Source organism: Ostrea edulis, chromosome 3 (assembly GCF_947568905.1).
Source record: "Ostrea edulis chromosome 3, xbOstEdul1.1, whole genome shotgun sequence".
Taxonomy (NCBI): domain Eukaryota; kingdom Metazoa; phylum Mollusca; class Bivalvia; order Ostreida; family Ostreidae; genus Ostrea; species Ostrea edulis.
In genome coordinates this window covers 61,873,770-61,893,504 of record NC_079166.1, presented here as the reverse complement: position 1 = coordinate 61,893,504, position 19,735 = coordinate 61,873,770, and the positions used below count along the sequence as shown (strand labels likewise).

At 42.7% G+C, this 19,735-nt stretch overlaps 2 protein-coding genes across 2 annotated transcripts; one reads left to right on the top strand and one right to left on the bottom strand.

Moving 5' to 3' along the window:
- Positions 1-4,490: 4,490 nt before the first annotated feature.
- Positions 4,491-6,509, bottom strand: LOC130052697 (uncharacterized). The gene has a single exon (XM_056158440.1). It carries the CDS (start codon positions 6,440-6,442, stop codon positions 5,702-5,704), a length of 741 nt encoding a protein of 246 aa, XP_056014415.1. The 5' UTR covers positions 6,443-6,509; the 3' UTR covers positions 4,491-5,701.
- An 11,541-nt stretch (positions 6,510-18,050) lies between these two features.
- On the top strand, positions 18,051-19,454 carry LOC130053609 (uncharacterized protein F54H12.2-like). Its single transcript, XM_056160968.1, has 2 exons — positions 18,051-19,085; positions 19,215-19,454. Exons 1-2 carry the CDS (start codon positions 18,051-18,053, stop codon positions 19,452-19,454), a joined length of 1,275 nt encoding a protein of 424 aa, XP_056016943.1.
- The last annotated feature ends 281 nt before the right edge of the window (positions 19,455-19,735 follow it).

Here is a 19,735-nt window from a genome sequence, read left to right as displayed (position 1 = left end):
TAACAAGATTATCGGATATAAACTAAGATTTGTATAATATATTGCACCGTTTTACACGCCGTCCTCAGTAAAGCTATCTGATTGGTCGTCCTCAGTAAAGCTATCTGATTGGTCGTCCTCAATAAAGCTATCTGATTGGTCGTCCTATGACCACCCTGCGTATCACTACGCCGATACATTCGAACACGCATCTATAATACAATGTTTTCCCGCAATTCTGCGAAAGGCGGGAAAACTTTAATAAAGGCAGGCGTTGTTCTTGCCAAATTGTATGCAATAACTCATCAAGGTCATATGACCAAAATCAAGGTTATTTAAGATTCGAGCACAGGCACACGCCTTACTTAAAAAAGGGGGTCATCCTACTAACAAATTATTCACAAGGTATGACACGCCGCCATCTTGGGTTTTCTTTATTACCAAGTGCATGCATCACTTGCAATTTTCGGCGAAAAGTTCGATATAATATGATAATTAGATCCCTTCCGTTTAGAAGCAACTCTGTCAAGGTCTTACCTCTCACATCGTCATGATGAACTGGAAATAAAGTCCATTTAACATCATCTATGCGAAAAATCGGTTAAAGGACACATCTCGTGTTTTCAAAGTATACAGAATTATATGCATTTTGTCTTCCTTATGCTTATAGAAATTAATTGTAATAGTTCGTTCGCTGAAGTAATGCGATAATTAGCCACAATACGGACTTAAATCTAAGCCCCAATTTCAAAAAGCCTAGTTAATTAGATAGGTAGTCACGTGGTACAGTGACGTCATATGCGACCTTCGTCGATCAACTTGTTGTAAAAGTAGTGTTAGATATTTTTAAAAACTCGGGTTTTAGGGGCCTAATTTATTTACCATGGATAACATTCATTTCGATGTTGACAAATTTCCCGAGTCTTATATCTTTTAGCCACCAGTGCATACAAATAGCGACCCAAATATAGCAAGGAAAGCGAGTATGAAATCTGCATAAATTTGCGAGTAAATAATGTTTACATGGGATCACTGTCTAAACACAATTTGGTAATGCCATTTCTGTAAACAACTGTAATTAGTGGTGTTGCTTTTCTAAAATAAACAGTGCAATATATTATTAAATTTATTTTTGGAGAAGTTAGATAGACCTAAATTATGATACGATTATGTATCAATGACAACTAGGCCTGACTGTCACGGGTGCATTTCGAAAAAGAAAAAATAATAATAATGATCAAACTTATTGTGAAAATCACAATACTTTTAAATTATTTTATTAAAGCAATTTTATTAGGCCTAATCATTTTTTTTTTGTTATCAACACGTTGTTACTTAGGAAGTGGGAGCGCGGCGTGCTGTTGTTGTAAACACGTACGCGTTCCTTAAAAAAAATGTAAGCATTATAATTCAATTCAAAGTCGGGGAATATTATATTTTATTATTTAAAATTGAAAGTTCAATTATCTTTTATCTTTAAATCTCTTTTTTAAAACTACCAGTTGGTAGACACTGTTAGCAAAGTTCTGCCTATATGTTGTTACAAGGTGAAGGTCAGTTGGTGCGAGTGTGTATTGAATTCGAGAGCAGAACGGAAAGCATATGCCGTAGGCCTATATGTAACAGTGCGTAGCTTCGATAGAACCATTTTCTCGCAGTTTATCTACGTATTTGTCCAAGTGCTTGTTTAAAAAAGTACAGGGACAAATTCTACTGGGGGTTTTTATGGCAAAGTCGTTGTGCCGACAAAAAATATTCACGTCCTGTCCCTCATACCTTCCTTCGAAAATTGAAAAAAACAGTCCAAATCTTCTCTACTGACAGCAAGTACACCCTTAAACGGCACAAAACACCCTAATGCAGTGTTATTTACAAGCTGTTAATGTGATAATTGTTTGCTTGTCAATTAAATCTAATCTGTTTATGAAATGACTATCAACTGTTTTCAAATCTTCTCGCTCGAGGTCGCTTATGACGTCACAGATAATGGCGCGTAAAATATCGAAGAAAATATGCATATCGCAAGATTTGAATTTCATCGCTTTCAAACTCGAAAACTACGCAAACTGTTTCATTTAAAACACATGTAAAGTAGTTTTAGGCATGAAATGAATTAATTTTGCTGAAAAAATTAAAAAGTTTAAAAACATGCGATGTGTCCTTTAAGGGGTGGGGCAAATTATATCCAACCTTTCGCCGAAATTGCAAGTGATGCAGTAGTCTCGTTCAACCAGACACTTGGCTGTCTCCGCAAATCTCCGTTTGTAACGTCAGAACGAGGCTTACCAAAATATCGGTATTTAATTTGATTGGTTGATTCAATACACCTCCAAAATCACGACTACCGAAGAATTTTGTCATAAATTGAAATTGCCGTTGAAGTTTAAGGATTTACAGCTAGAGTGTTTATAAAAACTTTTGTGAAAGGAAAGGATTTATTTGCTGTTCTACCCAAGGGAAATGGTAAAACCGTTTTTGTTTTTTTCAAAATTACTTTAGGAGGTAAAAATGAAAGTACAATTTCCAGCTGACAAAGACCGTGATTTTTCTTTCTATTGTACATTTGTACGTGTAGTAATGATTTTCCAATTAGTATCACTAATGATGAATCAACTAATCAGCATCAAATTTCGGAATGGACTATTTATGTCATAGACAATCAAACCGAAACTAAATTAGCGCTCCCTAGCGCAATTTAATTAAAATCAGATTCTAGGATACGCTCACAATCGCTATAGTTACGCATATATACGGCGCGGATCTAAGAAGTCTGATTTTGATTAGATTGCTCCCTAGCGGTAATTATCGCGCTCTCTGCTCGTCGGATATTTACGGAGAAAGCAGAGCGTTTGGTTGCACGAGACTAGTGATGCAGCTGGTAAAAAAAAAAACAACAACAAAGATTGGCGGCGTGATATTCTTTGTGAATAGTTTGTTTACAGGAAGACAATATTTAAAACGTCGAGTGCCTCTGGATTCGAGGGGATATTTTGTACTAATCTCGGCTGAAAATTTGGACTGACGTCATCATCGAATCTCGGAGCAGTTCTTCATGATTCATGTCTGGAAATTTACTTTCAACTTCGGCCGGTTCTAGCAATTAATGTGCACTTAGGTGACACTGTTGTTCGCATCATATAATTAGTTAGTTGCCTGTTAAACTAATTCTCTATGATCACTATTGAGTTTGCATTGCTTTACATGTAGGTATGAAAATCCCAAAATAAAAAGTCACTAAATTTTCAGTTCAAGTGATGACTTCCATGGCACAATGTCATCTCCTGAAATTGAAGAGTTCCTATAGTCTGTTTTATGAAATTACTGATACATAGTATCTCCACATACATTTGTACAGTATCCTTGTATATATTGCTAATTTATCGCAAACTTGAATCTGCACTACCTGGAGAAGGTTGCAGATGGAGGAGGTACTCTACATCGTTATAATGGCTGACTTCCTGTATAAACATGAATGAAAATATAAATTTCAGCAATATTAGTCTCTTCCTTTCAAAATAAACTGCTTAACTGAGTAGCTTAGTAAGTATGTCGATCTCTAAGCTGTAGATCGCTGGTTCGGGTCCAGCAGGAGCTTTGAATTTTTTTCAGATTGCTTTCTACTAAAACTGCATTTTTGACTAAATAAAGTAGATTTGAAAATTTTCAATATTAAAATATTGTTGTACATATCCTCCACTTTTCATCCACATCAAATTTCTCTGGACTAGGGAGATTTGTACTGATTTTGAAGAGCTGGGGAGATTTGTGATGATTTTGAAGGGCTGAGGAGATTTGTGTTGATTTTCAAGGAGTGTGGAGAGTTGTGATGATTTTCAAGGAGTGAGGGGATTTGTCTGTGATGATTTTGAAGGAATGGAGAGATTTGTGATGATTTTGAATGACTGTGGGGATTTGTGATGATTTTGAAGGACTGTGGAGATTTGTGATGATTTTGAAGGAGTGGGGAGATTTGTGATGAATTTGAAGGACTGTGGAGATTTGTGATGATATTGAAGGACTGGGGAGATTTGTGATGATATTGAAGGACTGGGGAGATTTGTGATGATATTGAAGGACTGGGGAGATTTGTGATGATATTGAAGGACTGGGGACATTTGTGATGATATTGAAGGACTGGGGAGATTTAGATGTGTTGTGATGTTATCCACATCACCCCGGGGTTTTTTTTGGCATGATTTCTTCTTATACAGATTAAACTATGAGGAAGCCTCCATATATATATAAGTTCTATACATGGTAATACGTTAAATAAAACACGAAAAACGGAGAAATATCTCCCAAGCATTACGGAATCGATGATATTTTTTACCCGAGTCATCGTCATCCACCTTTAGATGTCCGTAAGTGCAATTATGGATAGCACATTGACCCCAGTGATTATTGATAGTAAACGGAAGACTGTGACCTTGGATTTGAAGACTGGACGTTTGGGGTCACTCTCAGTACAATATATTCATAAGCAAGTACTTAGTAAAAATGTAAGACTGAAATCTAAATCATGTTTATCTATAAAATATAAATTATATAATCAACAATCAGAATAATGTTTAATTAGTAGTTCATCCCACAAAAACAAGTACATCATATTAACTGATTTTTATTGAATTCTAATCAGTGATTTACATGTGTTGAAAAGAGTCTATAGAGATAGATGAACAATTAGTGACAAAGTCAAATTAGTAATTAATATATATGTACTAAGATCAATCAAGTTTCACTGGATATATTATAATAATAATACATATAATATTGTCAGACAGAAATACTAAACGGCAGTGAGAGACTAGTGTTCTTTAAGCACAAAAAACAAGTACATGTTAATTACACGGCATCACAAACACAGGGCTGTAATTAATTGATTGATGATTGTATGTTGTTTAACGTCCCTCTCGAGAATTTTTCACTCATATGGAGACGTCACCAATGAAGGACTTCAAATTTAGGCCTATGCTCGGCGCTTATGGCCATTGAGCAGTGAGGGTTCTTTAGCGTGCCACACGTACTCTAACACGGGACATCCGTTTTTAATTAGGTCATCGAGGAGGACCCGTGACATTCGCACCTGATGCCGAGCGTTTGGCGATGGAACTGTCACTACCTGTTTTAACGACTTATGTCTGTCGCGGCCGGGATTCGAACCCCGGCCTTCCGCATGCGGGACGATCGCTCTAACCTATAGTATTAACAAAGAACTGAAATTAACAAGCAGGTGTAATTAACATGCAGCAATAAATAGCATTATGTTATGTTTGTAATTAACATTGTGTTTAGATGTGTAATTAACAAGTTTTGTTTATAGATACTGGATTTTCTTCACTTTATTAGTGTTTAACTCAGTTACAAAGAGGTTGTCTCTGATGTCCACACATAAACCTAATGGGCTGTCTAAATAACAGTTTTGAATGTAACGGAGGAACTGCCCGTCCTGATCTAGGATGTGGATACAGTCATTGTTATAGTCTGCTGTGAGGATGTGACTCTGGTTGTCTGTAGTGATGCCGATTGGATCAAATGATAATTTTTTGGTATCAGAGGGATGCCCGCTGTATCTAAATCGGAGTTTTCCTGACTGATTCACCACCACTACTGCATGAGCTCCAAAGTCAGCCACACAGATATCCAGGTTCCTGTTCTCACTGCTATATTTATAGTTATGATCAGATGAATAGAGAGGTCGACCTTCATCATCAAACTGAATGGTCTATGTCTCTGTGAAGTCAGAGTAACGCACAACTTTGCATTGTTTGTAATCATCACTGTTCATGGAAACCAGGAGATCATCAGAGGCGGTACTGCAGACATTGATAGGTGTCCACCCCTGTAGTGTGATCACGGTCTGTATCTGTTCATTCTTCATTAGGCTTACAGTTTTAATATCATCCTCAGCATAAACAAGATCTCCGTTCCGTGTCACTGCGATGTCTTGTGGTCTGTCCCCTGACTCGGTTTGTATTGATGTCAGTAGTTTACCCTGCAGGTTAAGGAGCTTCATGATTTCGTTCTCCCCACATGTCCAGAAGTGTTCGTCACTGAGACAACTAACACTGTATAATCCGTATTCATACCCAGTGTCTATGGTGGCGGTGAGTCGCGGTTCATCAAGCAGTGGTTTGACTGGAGGAGACGATATAGCTTCTGGTGACTTCATTGGTTTGACTGGAGGAGACGACACAGCTTCTGGTGACGTCATTGATTTGACTGGAGGAGACGATACAGCTTCTGGTAACTTCATTCGTTTGACTGGAGGAGACGATACAGCTTCTGGTGACTTCATTGGTTTGACTGGCGGAGACGATACAGCTTCTGGTAACTTCATTCGTTTGACTGGAGGAGACGATACAGCTTCTGATGACGTCATTGATTTGACTGGAGGAGACGATACAGCTTCTGATGACGTCATTGGTTTGACTGGAGGAGACGACACAGCTTCTGGTGACGTCATTGATTTGACTGGAGGAGACGATACAGCCTCTGGTGACTTCTCTGTGTCGTCATGTTCTGTGTTAATGGATAATAGTAGTATAAGGCCTCCCGATAGGGAGTTCAACTGAGTGCACTTTTTATGCAAATGAGGTGAAGTAAGGGCGTTTTTGATTGGTCAAGCGGTGTCGGGGTCAACGGAGTGCACTAGGACGGGGTCAACCCCAGCAGGGGTTGTAGAGCGGGTGAATAGACTGGGGCTATGGCCGGTGGTCTATGATGCGGTACTTTCGCTTTGAGTTCCTGGAATGAGTTCCTGCTATTTTTCTGAAAATCGGTATAAAATCCAGTGAAATCCTGTGAAATCCTGTGTATTAAATCTAAAAGAATAACACAAGGTTTTAAGTTGACATGTTTATTAAAGAACAATTTAATTAATTTAGAGTGTTATTGACGTTGTGAAAAAACCTGCTTTTCTATGACGTCACAATAAGTATATAAACGCAATACACAATTCGCGTTATCACTTTCGATATCATGTCAGACAAGTTACCTAGTGGACTTCCACGGAGTTATATTGAACAGCGATTGAGAATTTTGAATGATCAGCTGAACAGACAACGGCAGCGTGAATTACAACTCCGCAGAGAGAATCAACGGCGACTACAGTATTTACAGCGGGGAGGGGGGAAAAAGAAACTCATTTCGGATTATTACAAAATTCAACTGGAACGAGGACGTCAATCACGGAAATTTAAAGTCAAGGAAAATGTCTACAATGTTGCCTTCAAACCTATTCCAGAGAAAGAAAATACAGCCTTCATTCGTCGGCTCTTCCGGGATATGTTAAAAAATGTGAAACAGGAAATGCAGTGCAATCCCAATGATTATCTACGTTTAAATATTCGGCACCCGTCTCTGGATTCAGCTATTTGGTACGAATTTACGCAGTCCAATCAACTCAACGAGGACAAAATTCTGAACAAAATAGAATCCGTCCAGCAATCTAAAAAGGAATTCCTAATCACCGACGGGTCAGTGCAGATGGATTTTTTCCATGTCAAATATCCACAAGGCAGCGGGTGCACTAAGAAAAAACATCTGCATGTGGAAAAGGAAAAATTCAAAAACTCCAAGAGAGCGATCGTTCGCATTCAAAATCCTGAGGATTCTCTCTGCTTGTCCCGGGCTATTGTGGTAGCACGTCTACACAGCCAGAAATCAAACGACCCGGCATGGGAAACGAAATGGTTACGCATGAGAAAAGGGGATTTCAAAACGCTCGACCAGAAACGAGAAGCGATAGCCTTGATGGAACAAGCTGGGTGTGTTATGAACCACCCGTGTGGGCCGCGTGAATGGGAGCAATTACAGCACGCGCTCGCCCCACAGTATCGATTGAAAATATTTCAATTCAAAACGAATACAACTCGTTTACGACTGGAACCTATTTACAAAGGACCGGGGCACGGGACTTGTTTGAATATCCTGCTGGATAACGAGCATTACGATGCCATTGTGTCTATGCCTGGAGTGACGGAAAACAAATACTATTGCGATTATTGCGATGTTGGCTACACTCACATTGAAGATCATCGGACCGTCTGTCCTCATCGATGTTCATTTTGTTTAGCCGATACCCCCTGTACCCCGGACGGGACTCAGACGAATTGCCCTCATTGTAAGGGATTTTTCAGAAATGCAGCTTGTTACCAGAACCATTTAAAACCCTACAGCAGTAATACAATGACCACGGTCTGCAGTTTAATGGGGCGCTGTAACCAGTGTCAGAAATGGATGTCCAAGAAATTATTAAAACGCCACGCGTGTGGGGGTCAAACCGAATGCCGCATCTGTCGCAAAGTCGTCACCATGCCTCATCACTGCTTTGTACAGACGAAACCCAAACCTAAGAAAGAAAAAGAAGAAGAAGAGGAGTTGAAAATATACATTTATTACGATTTCGAATGCAGTCAGGAAAACGGTATTCACATCCCCAATTTATGCGTGGCAGAACGTGTGTGTCAACATTGCGACAGTGTGGATATCGACAAGCCCTGTTCTCATTGTGAAGGATTCGGATCACAACGCCGCTTCCTATTTCAAGGACCCGACACGTTAAAACAGTTTATGGAATGGCTCTTACAGAGCGAGACCGATGAGCAAGGCCATGTGGAACTCAAACACGATGAAGCCACCATCATTGCCCACAATTTCAAAGGATACGATGGGCAGTTTATTTTGAATTACCTGGTGCACACGGCGTGTATCAAACCCACCGTCATCCTGAACGGGAGTAAAATCTTATCCATGCAAGTCTTGGGGTTGAGATTCATCGATTCTTACAACTTTCTACCCTTTGCTCTTGCCAAGATGCCCTCTGCTTTCGGATTAACGGAATTGAAAAAAGGATATTTCCCGCACTTTTTCAACACGACAGAGAACCAGCAGTATGTGGGTCCTTACCCGGCCGCTCATTTCTACAATCCTGACGATATGTCCACCGCCAATCGTGAAGCCTTCTATACTTGGTACCATCAACAAGAGGGCAAAGTCTTTGATTTCCAGAAAGAATTCTTAGCTTACTGCATCTCGGACGTGGATATTTTACGCCGGTGTTGTGCCCATTTCAAGTCTACCCTGTTTGATCTGGTGGAAGTAGACCCCTTTCAAGAATCCATCACGTTTGCCAGCACGGCTAATTTAGCCTACCGACGAGGATTCATGGTTGAAAATACCATCGCCATCATTCCCAATATGGGCTACCGGCCAGCACGACGATATTCAGCTAAAGCTTGTCGATGGTTCGCCTGGCTAGAACATCAACATCACTGCATACGACATGCTAGAAATGGGGGCGAAGTCACGCTTGGGCCCTATACAGTAGATGGGTATGATGAGGAATCTCGTATCGTGTACGAATTCTATGGCTGTTACTGGCACGGCTGTCCCACCTGTTTCCCGAATCTGTTGACTGACATGCATCCTCATCGTGTTCAGCATACGTATCAAGACCTCTACCTGGACACCTTAAAACGAGCCAGTGCTTTAGAAGACCAAGGCTATACAGTCGTGAGCATATGGGAACACGAGTTTGATCGTCAGACCCAGACCAATGCCGACTTACAGGAATTTTTACAAGGAGTCGATATACAAGATCCTTTGAATCCCCGTGACGCTTTGTACGGAGGCCGGACCAATGCTACACGACTGTATTGTGAGGAGGGTGACATGCGATACGTGGATGTCTGTTCCCTGTACCCGTACGTGTTGAAATACAAGCCATTTCCCGTCCAACATCCCCAAGTCATCACCAGCCATTTCACCGATGTCAGAGACTATTTCGGGCTCATTCGTTGTCGTGTCCTCCCACCCCGAGAGCTGTATCACCCCGTATTACCTTACAAGACCGGGGGTAAATTACTCTTTCCCTTATGCCGCACCTGTGCGGAACAGCGCAACTTAGGACCCGACGAGCGGTGCCAGCACACCGATTCTGAACGCAGTCTCACGGGCACCTGGGTGACCACCGAACTTCACAAAGCATTAGATCTAGGGTATCGTCTCGATCGCATTTACGAAGTTTGGCATTTTGAGAAAACCAGTGACCACTTATTTCGAGCGTATATCAACACCTTTTTGAAAATTAAACAAGAAGCTTCCGGATTCCCCGAGGATTGTCAAACAGCCCAACAGCAGCAACATTACATTGAGGAAATTCAGCAACGAGAAGGCATTGCCATGAATCCGGCCGACATCCAGAAAAATCCGGTCCGAAGAACCATTGCCAAACTCTTTTTAAATTGTTTGTGGGGAAAATTTGCTCAACGATTACAATTACCCAAATCCCTGTATCTCACGGAAGAAGAAGAACTACAGCAGAAATTACAAGATGCCACTTTAGAAGTCAAAGGCATCGAACTCTTAGAAAATCGTGAACGCCCCGAATGTGATATGATGCTGATCAATTATCAGGAGAAAGAAGAATTTTTAGAAGACTGTCCCTTTGGAAACGTGGTGCTGGCGTGTTTTACAACAGCTCATGCTCGTTTACATTTGTACGAGACGTTACAGCCTTTGGGAGAGCGTGTCTTATACTTTGACACGGATAGTATCATCTATCAGCACGACGACACCCAGTTCAACCCGACCATTATCAACAGTTTAGGCGGCTGGACCGATGAATTGGGTGGAGATCGTATCATCAAGTACATGTCGGGCGGGCCCAAAAATTATGCATACGAGACCCAGGGGGGAAAATCTGTCTGCAAAGTCAAAGGATTGACACTCAATTATCGTGCCTCTAGAGTCGTGTCTCTCGATACGTTGGAAAAAATGTTAAAAGGAGAAGAAGAAGAAGTCCATGTCCGCTATCCACACTTTATTCAACGAACCCGCCAACATGATGTGCGAACCATTCCTCTGGTGAAGAAATACCGCATGGTGTATGATAAACGTCATCGTATTCATGACTATGACACGCTACCTTACGGGTATTAAAAAGGACATGCTAGAGAAAACCAGCAGTCGGCAAAATGACGGACTACGAATCACTACATAACCCGGGTACACCACGTTATGCTCTACTGTCAGATCGAGTAGCGTCGTTTGAAAATGCTCCCGAACACTTGCAGAAGCTATTACCTACCATTGCAGAAGCGGGATACTTTTACAAAGGGTACGGGGATAACACGTGCTGTTTTTATTGCAACTTTGGACTTCACCATTGGGGAGCTGTCGACAATCCTTGGATACAACATGCTTATTGGTATCCTCACTGTCCTTACCTGAAGTGTAATAAGGGTAAACAATGGGTACGCCAAATGTTCGACGCCGTTAGCCGAATGCGAGACACGGGGAAGGATTGGGGAGACTTGTCTGTAGACAGTGTGGAGAATCCGGCTACGACGACGGAGAAATGTCATCTGTGTTTAGAACGAGACTTGAGAATAGCTTTTTTACCTTGTGGTCATTTATGTACTTGTGCTATATGTGCTACGGGACTGAAACAATGTCCTATTTGTAGGCATGGTGTTGAGCAAGCTGTACGTATTTTTATTTGTTAATAAATATGTATGATCCCATGAACTTGTGTCATTTATCAAGATGTATACCTACGAGACACTTGAACCTTTTCAGTTGAAACATGAATTTACCATGGTGGTGGCTGGACCCTCTAAATCGGGTAAAACGGAATTTGTCAAGCAACTGGTACAAAATACGCAGTGGATTGCACCGCCTCCCGAAAAGATAGTATGGTGTTATCGAGAATGGCAGTCCGCGTACGAATCCTTACAGGACAAGGTCACTTTTATCCGCAATATACCTCAAGACGATGAGCAGATAGTGGCGGATCTCAGTACGCGTCATCTACTCATTTTTGATGATATGATGGGAGGTAAAGCCATCGAATCGATTGTCGACTGGTTTACGCGCAAAGCGCATCATCGCAATACCAGTGTCATTTATATCACACAAAATCTGTTTGATCGAGCAGTACAACATCGTACCATCAGTCTGAATGCTCACTATCTTGTGCTGTTTAAAAATCCTCGAGATAAATCTCAGATTGGGGTGTTAAGTCGGCAATTACAAATGCCGCATTTACTTCCAGCCTATGAGGACGCCACCCGTGTACCTCACGGGTATTTACTAGTGGACTTGAGTCCTCAGACGTCGGACGAATTAAGATTAAGAAGTCAACTCTTTACCAACCTGGCTGTGCACATGCCCCCGAGAGTATAAATAATGTCACATCATGGGCAGGTGTATCATTCGAAAGACAATCTTCATCATGGGTAGACCTTCCGCGAAGAGTAAATTAGTCAAAACGTTACGCCGTTTACAACGGGAACGGGATCCCGTTCAACGGAGCCATCTCATTGAATTAGGACGTAGAGCCTTACTCAACTGGTTTGCGATGGGCGCTCGAAATTTATTGCGAGGGGTCTTACCAGGCAATAAAATCACTCAGCGGTTCATTCAATCCCATCGGCAAGACTTGAGTGTCATTGCCGATAAGAAGTCCAATGAAGAAGAGCGTAAAAAAGCCATTTTGAAACGAGGAGGCGCCGGATTCTTAGGAGGGACCATTATCCGTCATTTATTCAAATGGGAAACAGGACGTAAGTCCCGTGGGGGACAACCCAAGAAAACCAAGAAACCACGGGCTAAGAAAGCTAAAAAATCACCTCAGAGAATTCCTAAACTCATTATTCGCTTACCTAAGAAGACACCCAAGAAGTCCCCTAAGAAGTCCCCTAAGAAGACACCTCTCAGGATGAAGAACCCGTTTCCCAATTGGGCTCCAAAGAAATCCCCTCTCATTGTGAAGATGCCGTTTCCCAAGGCCACTCCCCCCAAGGCCACTAAAACGTTAGCCAATCTGAAAGCCGGATTAGCTCAAAAGAAAATGGAACGATCCATGCATGGACCTATAGGAAGTTCCAGAACCAGTGATACTGCTCTACCGAGTTTTGCTCATACCTTTGGAAGCATGAAATTTCAACCCTTAACCACCTCAACACCGGTTCAGGTGCAAAAGAAATATAAATGTAAATTTTGCCCTCTGGTCTTCAATGCGAGAGAGAACCGCAATCGTCACGAAGAGACCGTCCATCACAAGCGTTTTGATCCTAAACATCCGAGTGCCATTGTCCTGGACTAGGTATAAAAAGGAGGGGGAAGGGACCCCACCCTTCATTACCATGGCTCATACGAAGAAGTGTGAATGTCGATTACGACCTCATTTACCACTCTTGCAGACGTTAGCGGCTCCTCACTATTCCAGCAAATTAAAGACAGAGGTGTTGAAACATTGTTCCAATGACTGCATTTTAAAGATTTGTGAGATTGTGTACAATCTATTAAAAGGGGTGATTCCTCTCACTCCTGCTCAGAAGCGACAACTGGGTCGAAAGAAACACATCTTAAGACGCTTAGTCCACCCTCAACCCGTGAAAAAACGACGAGGTATACTCATCCACCAAAAAGGATTGGGTTCGTTTGTGTGTGGCAAGTTTTGTAAGAAATCATGAGTCGAAAAATGGTGTTGGTACCGGAAGCGATGCTCAACGAATTAAAAGGCAAATTACCTAAACCTCCCGAATTTACCTCGACTATTGGTTTACGCAGTGATTTGGACGAGATTGAACATCGAGATGATTTAACCGAGAAAGAAAAAGTGGGGTTGTACGGGCATCAACTTCATCGCTATCGTCAATATTTACAACAAGCTCGACACCCCACCCCAGCCACTCGGCCCTCCCCAACCAGTGCACCCAGTGCCGCCTCACCACCCTCAGCTGCCGCAGCACCCGATGACTTGGAGGAACAGATTATCAAAAGCGTCAATAAACCGGGTCAAAAGAAAGCAGGTTTATTACTCGATCATCTCAAGAAATCCAAAGTGGTGAGTTGGAATAAAGAAGGAGAAATCAGCTATAGAGGACGCAGGGTTCCCGATTCCAATATCGTGGATTTAATGACCGAAGCCCAGCGACAAAGACCCTTAAGACATCGTGATCCCCCTGCGGGATTAGAGGAATTTGCTCAAGCGTTAAAAGAGACTCATGCTCCCAAAGGATATGTGACCAATCGGGATGTTATAAAAGCCATGGACAAGCCCGGAAAAATCAGTACGCCTAAACCTCTAGAAGAAGAAGATGAGAGCGGATTTCAAGAAATCTCGGGTTTTGACCAATCGTTCTATGAAACTCCCAGACGAATGATGACCCCTAAAAATATCAGGGAGGCTGGAAAAAAGACATCACGTGAAATTGGAAAATGGTTAAATCTGCCATGAAAGCAGAACAGATCTTACAGCGACTGTATTACGATCCCAAGACAGGGTATGGGGGAGTCCAGGCGTTGTATCGTCAAGTGCGTCAATTAGGACACAAGATTACTCTGTCTCAAATTCGAGAATGGGTGAAAGCTCAAGATACCTATACCTTGCATAAACCGATACGGAGGAAATTCAAGCGACGACAAACACGAGTGACGGATATGGATGAACAATGGCAATTAGATTTAGCCGATGTCTCCAGCTTGAAACAAGACAATAATGGGTATACGTTTTTATTATGTGCCATTGACGTACTGTCTAAATATGCCTGGGTCGTGCCTTTAAAACAGAAAACGGGGAAAGAAATGATACGAGGCTTACGACGGATTTTTCGAGAGGGACGTCGCCCCGTGCGCATTCAGTCCGATCAAGGAAAAGAATTTACCAATAAAGAATTTCGTCAAGCCTTCAAATCCATTCATTTCTTTACGACCCGTAATGCCGAAACCAAAGCCAGTATTGTGGAACGTTTTCAACGCACGCTGAAAGCACGTATGTGGCGGTATTTTACACGTCATAAAACACGACGGTATGTGGATGTCTTGGCCGATCTGGTGTATGGTTACAATCATACCTATCATCGCAGTATCCGGCGAGCTCCTGCTCAAGTCAATGCCAAGAATGTCTTGACCGTATGGAAAACCTTGTATGGAAAACAGAGTGCCGATACCACGAGTCGTTTGCAAGTGGGGGATCGTGTACGCATTAGTAAAGCCAAACGTACGTTTGAAAAAGGATATTTACCGAATTGGACCAAAGAACTGTTTACCATCTCTAGAAAAGTGCCAGGACGCAACGTCTATCGCATTCAAGATGATCACGGGGAAGAATTAGAAGGAACCTTTTACGAGAAGGAATTACAACAAGTGATTAAAGACGATGATGTCTACGAAGTGGAGGAAATCTTAGGGTATAAAAAGCGGCGTGTGGGAAAAAAAGTCATTTCAGAAGTCAAAGTGCGTTGGAAAGGATATCCTCCCAGTTTTGATTCATGGATTCCGCAAGCGGATCTCATTCGACCATGACCAACCAGTGGACTTTCTTGGGTGAAAAAGTCCCTCGAGCAGAAATTGTGTATTTTGCACAATTATTCCTGTGTTTAACCATCATTATCACCTCGGTCGTCATGTTAGCCTTAGGCGATCCCAATCGCGATTTTTGGATGGTGACCTTAAGTTCTCTCGTGGGCTACGTCATGCCTAGTCCACAAATGACGTTAGCGAGCCCGAGTATAAAACAGGAGTCCCCATCACCTGAGAGATCAGTTCACCATGGTTAAACCACAGTACGCCTGGAAACAAGAGGGAAAGAAAACGGCATGGTTCTGGGATAAGCAGATGTGTTTGATGCATTGTAAACAACACAAAACGTCCATGCATCCTGTGTACTTGTACAAACGGATACTGATACCTCACGGATGGTCAGCCTTTATCATGAAGACCAAATATCAAGAGTTTCGTTGGAAAGTCAAGGCCTTCTGGGGATTGATGGGACGACAAGACGAATCCGATTGGACCTTAAATGAGAGTCCTTGGTTTGACCATTCCGAGGACTGTCTCCGACATTTCAAAGACATGATCAATGAAGGTTATGATGTGGCCGATTGCTGGGGAACCCGACACTATCTGGTGATGCGACGACGCTTAGTCCCGAGACGAACACTAGAGTTGGAAGACTCGGAAGCGTTGATGTGGGGTGGTGGTGGTCGCGATCAAGAAGAATGACATGTAAAATTGTGTATTAACATTATGTTGTATGTTCAATAAAATATGAAAATGTTCATTGTGTTATGAGTATAAATAGAGAAGGAAACAGAGACAGGGGCTCATTTAAGACATCATGGCTGGAGGAGAAGGGTTTTACATGACTCTGTTGAGTGATGGGTCGATGGAATCGTTTCCGACGAATACGACGGCTCAATTTAAAACGTTATTGCCACACACCATGGACTTAACGGATGGAGAATGGGAAGCCGGATTGACCGAAATGATGTACTCGGCCAGCTTACAAAACGTATCGGATAGCGAGGCTTATGTGGACGTTCTCATTCCAGATCCGTATACGCAACATGTCCAAGATCCCAACACTTATAAATGGGAAAGATTTAAGACAGAGACTATGGGCAAAGTCACGATGGCCGGGTGTGAGGTGGTGGTCCCCTGGGCTCTGACGCCATGGGCCCATCTCTTTGCGGGAGGGGATAGTTTATTTCCCTTCGATATCATTCGCATTCACTTCCGACCCGGAGCTTATACACAACCTTTGGCGTTAATCAATGAAATCAACGCAGCCTTAAGGAGAACCCTGTGGAAAGTATGGAGCGAGTTAGGGAATCCTAACGACGAGGGGAACAACCAGCTCTTAGTGTATCACCCCGAGTACGATCGTGTCGAGTATCAGTTTAATGGGAAAGCACTGAGATCCACCCCCATGTGCATTCGTTTCCCTACGCCCTTAGCGTACAAGCTAGGTCTGGATAGTGACAAAATGATCCTGGGCGATGAAACCATGACGAAATGGATCAACGTGAATTACTTGGGGAACACGACCATGGATGTCTACGACAATCTGAAAGCCATGTATGTGTATTGTGACATTGTGGATCCTCAAGTGGTGGGTACCAACAAATTGAAATTATTGAGAGTCGTCCCCTGTACGGCTCAATACGACGATCGACAACAAGCCCGTTGGGAACCGATTCGAGCCGAATATTTGAAACTGAGTAAGAAATATTTCGATACCATTGAGGTACACATCATGAATTCTTTAGGGCGTCCTATGGGGTTTTTAAATGGGCGCTCCTTAGTCAAACTTCATTTCCGCAAAGTGTATTGAAAGATGAAGTACCATCGAGGAGTCAGACGCCAGAAAGGACACGGAATCTGGTTTCTCATTCCGTGGATTGCCAATGCCATTGTGGGTCAAGCGGGCCAAGGAAAGAAGAGAAAGAGACGGCGTAAAAAGTATAAAAAGCGGGTGTAACCCCTAACGAAGTTCATTTACATCAAGATGCACTACCATAAAGGTTTAATACGGCAGCAGGGTCACGGGCTTGGAGCCCTGTTGGGAATAGCCAGCAAAGTGGCGGGTCCCCTGATCAGCGGATTATTAGGTGGAGCCCCCGCACAACAACAACAACAGCGTCCTGTCTATCAAGAGAGATATTATGATTACGACCGCCCTTATCGCCCTTATCGCTCTTATCAGAGGAGACGACGTAGAAGCCATCCAACAGAAGAATATGATCCAGAATCTGAAAAGCAGAAGGGAAAAGGATTTTTCACCGATTTACTCAAATCGGGGGCTAAAAGTGCCTTAAAGGCTGCTGCTAAAACAGGGATGGATGTGTTAGATAATAAACGATCCCTCAAAGACGCTCTCAAGACACACGGTGCCCAAGCCCTGAAAGAGACAGCCGGGTATGCCCGTAGGCGAAGGTCTCGAAAAGCCCCATCCAAACGAGGAAGAAAACCACGCACAGGAATACTCAGGAAGCCTGGAACCACGACCCTCAAAAGAAAACAGGTGGGAAAACAGGTGGGAATACAGGAAGGAAAAGGCTTTGTTAAAAGAAAACAACGTATCTTAGCTCGGGGAGGGCCTCATAAGAGACCTAGGAAGCAACCTAGGAAGCGATCTAGGAAGGGAGGGAGGAAGCTCGTGAAAAGGGGTAAGCCAAAACGCTCTCTGGATATTTTCGACTGAGAACCCTATAAAAAGGGAGTGAGAAGGAGCCCAGAACACATTTGATCCCAGTTCACGCTGAGTAACACATCGTTCCAATATGATGCACCGAGAATCTTGCGCTTGTGGCACCAGCAGTTTAGAACTGTTTAAAGTGCCCCCGACCAACGTCACTTTAGAAGATTCGAAATGGATGGAATATTACCCCATTTCCAGTACCCTCAACTCGGATACGGCTCCGATTGAATTTGAAATCAAAGGACAAGGAGATGAATATCTGGATTTATCCCAAACTTATCTCCAGATGGTCTGTAAATTCACGAAAGCCAATGGAACGAATCTCGCAGGAGGCAATTCGACCTCCACCCCCGTGAATAACATTCTCCATTCCTTGTTCAGTGAAATCGATGTCAGTCTCAATGGAAAAGTCATTACCCCGGGGACGGATACTTATCCCTACAAAGCGTATCTGGAGAAATTGTTGTCTTATGCACCCAAGACTCTGGAAACCCAGATGAGAGCCTGTAGCTTGTGGGAAAAAGATACGGCAGGACATATGGATGAGGTCAAATTAGAAGCTCTGGCTCAAACTCCTATCGAATTTGCAGTAGTGTCTAACAAAGTCAACATCGCGGCCGTCATCCCGACTCCCGAGTATCCGGATGATTCCAAGAATGTAGGGTTGAGAAAACGTCACGAGAAGATTACAGACAGTAAGGAGATCGTGTTGATGGATCGATTACATCTGGATTTGTTTGAGCAAGAGAAATGTCTCCCTAATGGCTTGGATGTCCGTCTCCGATTCAATCGCGCTCGACCCCAGTTCTACATGATGACCGCTGCCGGGAGTAGTGGGAAAGTGGTCATTCAAAGTATGATCTTGTGGGTGAGAAAAGTCAAACCTGTGCCGAGTATCATTAATCTCATCAACCAGCAACTGAGTACTCAAACGGCGAAATATCCATTGAGACGAGTGGAAGTGAAAACCTTCACCATTCCTAGTGGCACCCAGTCTAAAATCACCGATCATCTGTTTCAAGGACAGATGCCTAAACTGATCGTGTTGGGCTTTGTGGACAATGCGGCTTTTAATGGGGATAATACCCGAAACCCCTTTCATTTCCAAAATGAGAAAGTCAAGAAATTAGAAATCAGTATCAATGGAGAAATGATGGAAACCCGACCTTTGGAACCTAATTTCACCGACGATCAGTACCTGAGATCGTATTTGAGTCTGTACAAAGGCTTGGGAAAATTAGGCCAGGACTGGGCTCCGGACATTACCCTAGAAGAGTATAAAAACGGTTACACCCTCTGGTGTGTGGATTTCACGAAAGATCAAGAAGCCCAGACGGATAAATTTCATCTCATACAGACGGGGAACTTGAGAGTGGAAGTGCAATTTGCCGCCAACGTAGCCAGGACCTTAAACTGTGTGGTGTATGCCGTGTTCGACAATCTGCTAGAAATCAACAAACAACGAGAAGTCAGTATCGATTACTAAGAGAGAGATGGATACTCAGCAATTGAGAGATGTTTTACAACGAGATTTAGGACCGGCGTTTGCCGGTGTGTATCCTCGAGATGTCATACCTGAGCTGTTACCTCATCACAAAGCCATCGTGGTGAATACAGACCCTCACGATCGCCCTGGAGCGCATTGGGTCTGTTTGTATTTGAGTAGCCCTACCGTCGAATATTTTGATTCTTATGGATTACCTCCCAACCATAAAGACATCCAAGACTTTATTCAACGCCACGGAGAGACTTGGATTCATAACACCC